The sequence below is a fragment of the Oncorhynchus tshawytscha genome, linkage group LG30, assembly GCF_018296145.1.
Source record: "Oncorhynchus tshawytscha isolate Ot180627B linkage group LG30, Otsh_v2.0, whole genome shotgun sequence".
Lineage (NCBI taxonomy): Eukaryota > Metazoa > Chordata > Actinopteri > Salmoniformes > Salmonidae > Oncorhynchus > Oncorhynchus tshawytscha.
This window is the reverse complement of record NC_056458.1, coordinates 16,481,010-16,488,080: the sequence shown is the minus strand read 5'-3', so window position 1 is coordinate 16,488,080 and position 7,071 is coordinate 16,481,010. Positions and strand designations below refer to the sequence as shown.

General features: G+C 45.8%; 1 protein-coding gene across 1 annotated transcript in view; it reads right to left on the bottom strand.

Annotated features, from left to right (window-relative positions):
* LOC112229127 (Down syndrome cell adhesion molecule-like protein 1 homolog) overlaps nt 1–7,071 on the bottom strand; it is a 140,200-nt gene that overhangs the window by 112,731 nt on the left and 20,398 nt on the right. The window contains exon 3 of the mRNA XM_042309661.1: nt 1,491–1,637. Coding sequence (XP_042165595.1) covers nt 1,491–1,637 — 147 coding nt within the window. The remainder of the gene's footprint in view (nt 1–1,490; nt 1,638–7,071) is intronic.

The following is a 7,071-nucleotide window of genomic DNA, read 5'->3' as shown; positions in this document are numbered from 1 at the left end:
AGTGAAGATGAATGTAGGGATATTGACATCCAGTGTCTAATTGTAGCACTAGTCTTCAAGGACAGAGCAGAGGAACAGGGAGGGATATTGGGAGAACGTAGAAATATACCCAACAGAAAGGAAAGTACGGGAAACATACGGTAGAAGTTGGAAAATGTAAAAGGCTCTTTGGCACGTCAAAAAAATCCACAACGGATGTAAATTAGGATAACGATACAGAAACAAGAAAACAAGAATAGAACAATCAATGGAGTCAATCAATTTAGATGGTGGGATAGATAAAGAAAGATGGATGGAGAGAAACAAGGTTGGGGAGGAGTGGTGAAGGTGAAGAGAGGGAAAGAGGGGGAAGATATAGGAAGAGAGCAAAGGAGCGTGAGAGAGAACGAGATGGAGGAAAGAGAGGCGAGATAGAAGAGCGAGAAAGATGACGAGAGAAAAAGTGAACGAGATGGAGGGATGGCTGAAGAGAGTTGGAGTAGGGGTGAGTCAGTGATCCAGAACAGTGAGCAGGCAGACAGCAGACAGGAGCTAGAGTTAGGTCAGGTGCAAAGACATATACACACACACACACACACACACAATGTATGCATTGTAAATTGCAGACATTTGGACATATTTATTCAAAAACTCACACACAAACACCCTTACAGAGGGGACTTCATTACAGACAAATAATAACATAACACTTAACTTCTTTTACCACAGTCCTCCCGTACCCGCCCTCCCTGTCCCCTCCCTGTCCCCTGGCCCTTCCCTGTCCCCTCCCTGTCCCCTGTCCCCTGGCCCTTCCCTGTCCCCTCCCTGTCCCCTCCCTGGTCCCTGTCCCCTCCCTGTCCCCTGGCCCTTCCCTGTCCCCTCCCTGTCCCCTCCCTGTCCCCTCCCTGTCCCCTGGCCCTTCCCTGTCCCCTCCCTGTCCCCTGTCCCTTCCCTGTCCCCTCCCTGTCCCCTGGCCCTTCCCTGTCCCCTCCCTGTCCCCTCCCTGGTCCCTGTCCCCTCCCTGTCCCCTGGCCCTTCCCTGTCCCCTCCCTGTCCCCTCCCTGTCCCCTGGCCCTTCCCTGTCCCCTCCCTGTCCCCTCCCTGGTCCCTGTCCCCTCCCTGTCCCCTGGCCCTTCCCTGTCCCCTCCCTGTCCCCTCCCTGTCCCCTCCCTGTCCCCTGGCCCATCCCTGTCCCTTCCCTGTCCCCTCCCTGTCCCCCGGCCCTTCCCTGTCCCCTGGCCCTTCCCTGTCCCCTCCCTGTCCCCTGGCCCTTCCCTGTCCCCTCCCTGTCCCTCCCTGTCCCCTGGCCCATCCCTGTCCCCTGTCCCTTCCCTGTCCCCTCCCTTTCCCCTGTCCCCTCCCTGTCCCCTGGCCCATCCCTGTCCCCTGTCCCCTGGCCCATCCCTGTCCCCTGTCCCTTCCCTGTCCCCTCCCTGTCCCATGTCACCTCCCTGTCCCCTGTCCCCTCCACGTCCCCTGGCCCATCCCATCTATTTCCCGTGTTGTCCTACCTGGGATGATGGAAACGGTGTCTCTCTCCCAGGACACCACGCTGACGTACTCCTGCACGGCGGTGGGAATGAGGCACTTGAACACGGCCACGTTGCCCCGCATGGAGCGCTGGTCTGCCACCCGCACCGTGTACGGCTCCCTGAACACTATTATACAGAGAGAGACAAAGTGTCAAGGAGGTATTTTATTCAGATGACAGTGTTTTCCATAAGTGCTGGCTGATAACATACTCATTGTCAGCCGGCTACTTTTCCACTTCATTAATTCCCTTTAAAAGTAGCTATTTGATTCTGAATTTTAGGACCCCTTTAGGTATAAAACATTTTTTTCATAGGGAATAAGGTTTTGAAGTGTCTGTCCTATATCTAGGAGATATAAGAAAGCTCAGGAAATATTTTTGTTTTTTGGACACAAAACTACCTCTTTCATTCTATTAGTTTGTATGGGTTACCTTCAGACTAGTCCCGGGACACTTGTGGGGGTCATATTAGTTTGTATGGGTTACCTTCAGACTAGTCCCGGGACACTTGTGGGGGTCATATTAGTTTGTATGGGTTACCTTCAGACTAGTCCCGGGACACTTGTGGGGGTCATATTAGTTTGTATGGGTTACCTTCAGACTAGTCCCGGGACACTTGTGGGGGTCATATTAGTTTGTATGGGTTACCTTCAGACTAGTCCCGGGACACTTGTGGGGGTCATATTAGTTTGTATGGGTTACCTACAGACTAGTCCCGGGACACTTGTGGGGGTCATATTAGTTTGTATGGGTTACCTTCAGACTAGTCCCGGGACACTTATTAGTTTGTATGGGTTACCTTCAGACTAGTCCCGGGACACTTGTGGGGGTCATATTAGTTTGTATGGGTTACCTTCAGACTAGTCCCGGGACACTTATTAGTTTGTATGGGTTACCTACAGACTAGTCCCGGGACACTTGTGGGGGTCATATTAGTTTGTATGGGTTACCTTCAGACTAGTCCCGGGACACTTATTAGTTTGTATGGGTTACCTTCAGACTAGTCCCGGGACACTTATGGGGGTCATATTAGTTTGTATGGGTTACCTTCAGACTAGTCCCGGGACACTGGGATCATATTAGTTTGTATGGGTTACCTTCAGACTAGTCCCGGGACACTTATGGGGGTCATATTAGTTTGTATGGGTTACCTTCAGACTAGTCCCGGGACACTGGGGGTCATATTAGTTTGTATGGGTTACCTTCAGACTAGTCCCGGGACACTTGTGGGGGTCATATTAGTTTGTATGGGTTACCTTCAGACTAGTCCCGGGACACTTGTGGGGGTCATATTAGTTTGTATGGGTTACCTTCAGACTAGTCCCGGGACACTTGTGGGGGTCATATTAGTTTGTATGGGTTACCTTCAGACTAGTCCCGGGACACTTGTGGGGGTCATATTAGTTTGTATGGGTTACCTACAGACTAGTCCCGGGACACTTGTGGGGGTCATATTAGTTTGTATGGGTTACCTTCAGACTAGTCCCGGGACACTTATTAGTTTGTATGGGTTACCTTCAGACTAGTCCCGGGACACTTGTGGGGGTCATATTAGTTTGTATGGGTTACCTTCAGACTAGTCCCGGGACACTTATTAGTTTGTATGGGTTACCTACAGACTAGTCCCGGGACACTTGTGGGGGTCATATTAGTTTGTATGGGTTACCTTCAGACTAGTCCCGGGACACTTATTAGTTTGTATGGGTTACCTTCAGACTAGTCCCGGGACACTTATGGGGGTCATATTAGTTTGTATGGGTTACCTTCAGACTAGTCCCGGGACACTGGGATCATATTAGTTTGTATGGGTTACCTTCAGACTAGTCCCGGGACACTTATTAGTTTGTATGGGTTACCTTCAGACTAGTCCCGGGACACTTATGGGGGTCATATTAGTTTGTATGGGTTACCTTCAGACTAGTCCCGGGACACTGGGGGTCATATTAGTTTGTATGGGTTACCTTCAGACTAGTCCCGGGACACTGGGATCATATTAGTTTGTATGGGTTACCTTCAGACTAGTCCCGGGACACTTATTAGTTTGTATGGGTTACCTTCAGACTAGTCCCGGGACACTTATGGGGGTCATATTAGTTTGTATGGGTTACCTTCAGACTAGTCCCGGGACACTGGGGGTCATATTAGTTTGTATGGGTTACCTTCAGACTAGTCCCGGGACACTTATGGGGGTCATATTAGTTTGTATGGGTTACCTTCAGACTAGTCCCGGGACACTGGGGGTCATATTAGTTTGTATGGGTTACCTTCAGACTAGTCCCGGGACACTGGGGGTCATATTAGTTTGTAGGCCAACCCGTTCGCACGCTACCAACATTTCTTGTGAGAAGACTGATTTTGCGGGATGTCTCATGGTCTGCCAAACACCGCCATAGCTCGGCCACCTTCCACCGCAGAACACTGACATAGGAGGACGCGGTGGGATTGAGACGCAGCCCATGCAAAAACTGATCTCTCTAGCTCAAATTGACAGATTTTGATGGGGATGCGCCAATAGACTGTTAATTATTAACTAGGCTTCTTTACATCAAAATGTTTTAATTCACTTGTCAGAAAAGTCTGTATAGTCTTCTCCCACTAGAATGAACTATATGCATCTTCTAGTGATCTATTGACAGGACAGGCACCTGTCAGTCACAAAGCCAGCACTCTCCACCGTGTCAGCAGGAAGCGGATGCTTTCCGGTTTTCGGGGATAGGTTGAAAATACTCTAACTTCCGTTTCTCCTGAAAAACAGATGTAAGGACTCCGCTTTGGTTCTTTTTATGCTTGGTTACAAAGCGAGAGATGACAGCGACACACTGCTGGTTTGTCAGTCTGCTGTCGGTCCCGCCTCTCAGTACCTGTTCTATTTATGTGTGCTGTGGTTGGTTGCAGTCAAGGGGGAGCAGGAACATGGCCTCCTGTGAGTGAATGTACAGTGGTAACAATGAATTGAAATGAAATCCACTTAATTATTGTTTTGTGGCGCATGAATTTATTTTCTTTTGCTTGTTTCACAGGCCTACACAGCCACGGAGTCGGGGCGCATAGGCTATTACTGTGGTTTGATTGACGACAGAAAGAACAAGTGTTGACTAGTTTATTATTAAAGGTGTCAAACTGACTGTATAAAGTCAATCTCCTATATCCTTTTGCTTAAATCATACAACGTAGTGACATGTCCATGGTATCACACCAGGACAAGTAAACCAACGATCTTGTTTGTATTTTCCTAGGTTTCGAAGCCCATGTCGAGACTTGCCAGAGAGCGATAAAGTGACTTATCAGTGTAGCCTAGTGATGAGTTGTTCACGGACTAACAGCTATGTTTTGTAGTAAAGAAGAAAGAGAATGATACGTTTTTCCAATGATGACATCATCGGTGTGCATCGTGTGATTTTAACCAATTATTAGTAGGCATTGCCTTCTAATTGGTTGATGATGTCATTGGAAACACTTATCTTCCTCTATATGTTTTACTACAAAACAGAAACGCGCCATTTTCACATATGTTGATGTTGGGGTGGTGCTGGAGGTGATGAATATAAAGTAGATTTATTTTAAATTTACATTATTTCTGGCAAGCCAGTTAAGAACAAATTCTTACTTACAATGACGGCCTACCCCGAACGACGCTGGGCCGCCCTGTGGGACTCCCAACCACGGCCGGATGTGATGCAGCCTGGATTTGACCCAGGGACTGCAGTGATGCCTCTTGCACTGAGATGCAGTGTCTTAGACCGCTGCACCACTCAGGAGCATCGGGAGCACTTTTAAGTGAACGGAACCAAATCGCATCGGTGAGAGAGCTGTTCATTTTGCTCCCTCATTTGCTTACTGGTAGGCTACTAGTGCTTTTTGATTATCTGCAGATAAATGATGAAAACATTAGACAAAGATGTTGACTCCTCACTGCAGGAACAATAGGTAGTGGAGAGAGAGCCTCATTCTGGTCCAAAAGATGATAAAAGAAAACAGATTGAAAGCTATAACAGCATATTTTACGACACATGGTATGGTATTATGAAATATATTAATACAGGCCTATTGATTTGATTAGTGTCGACAATGGAGTAGCCTAATCAACTGCTGCTTTCTGTGTAGCAAAGCCCATATTTAACACCTGCTTCATTCTACAAACACCTGTAGGTCTATTCATGCATGTCTGACATTGTATATAATTTTTTTAACATTTTAAACCAATTACCTGCAATTCTATATTATTTCTCTACAGGGAACACAACCTTTTTTCTTAGGTTTTTGTCACAATAAAATTAATCGAAAGACTAGCCTAAACTATCTTTTCTGACTAGATTACTAATCTACCGCCTTCCCTCAATGTCCCACCCACAGTGATTTGATTGACAGGTCTGAAACCCTACCAACTCTGTGACTCACAAACATCCTGCCACCTCCCCTGACAATCTCACCCAGAATTATTGATTGACAGGCCAAACTGTTAAAGGGATAGCTCACCCAAATTACAAACAACTGTAAATATGACTGTCATCAAGAGAAGACAGGTTTAATGTTAAAAAAGGTTATCGTACGTAGAAAATAGTCCTGATCATAAAGGCATAAACAATCTCAGAAACAACTAACAATACACTGAATTCATACATTTTCAGTGATTTTATTTGGAAAGTCATGTCTTTCTACTCCATACCACAACTAATTTGACCAATCTTGGAGGTAAAGTCGTTAAAGTATTAAATGATTTAGCTGCGTATTTCGGATGGAATCAAAGCATTAGAATGTACTAGAGGCCACCAACTCAGGGGTCATTCCCCTCCAGACTAAACCAGCCTGGATCTCCCTGAAACATTGTACATATAGTAACACATATTTTAATATTTTAGAGTATTTGGTGTTACAATCTTTCTTTGGTATAAGAACAAGTGAATACTAGAGATGTAGTGGAATATACAGTATGAGATGTTTTGGACAGTAGTCTGTTGTAAGAATCATTAACAGAAACAAGTTAGATGACAGTTTTTATATTATAATTTGGATTTCAAAAGAATCTACTAATAATACAGATGTACTGAATCTACAACAATACATTTGCAAACATATTGGGAACAATTCAGAATCTGGTTCTGTCTATTGTTTGAACACGTCAATAACACTAATTCTACAGTACATCTGTTTTCATCATTGACTACGCAACCCAATTTCTGAGCAGGATAAACCCCCCCCAAAAAATGATTGGCTAGCTTTCACCATGACATCATCATCAGCCACTATTCTATTGTTTTGTACACAACTGTGTCTCCAGAATGTATGGTAGTGTTAAAGCACTGTGCTAGAGATAACAACCCAGCTTTAGTAAAACCGTCTGTATTGGCGGTGATTCACTGTTCATACATGTTCATGCAGTATTTGACACTCTCCTGAATGAGCATGAACTCATTAGTGAAATCAGGAGAGGCTAGGACATATTTGAAGGTTGCTAAGAAACAGCTTTGGAAGCCCCCTCCCTGGTAACAGCAGTGCAGTGTAGCGAACAGGCACTGTTACACTAACGTTAGAATCCTACTGCAGTATAACTACACATCAAC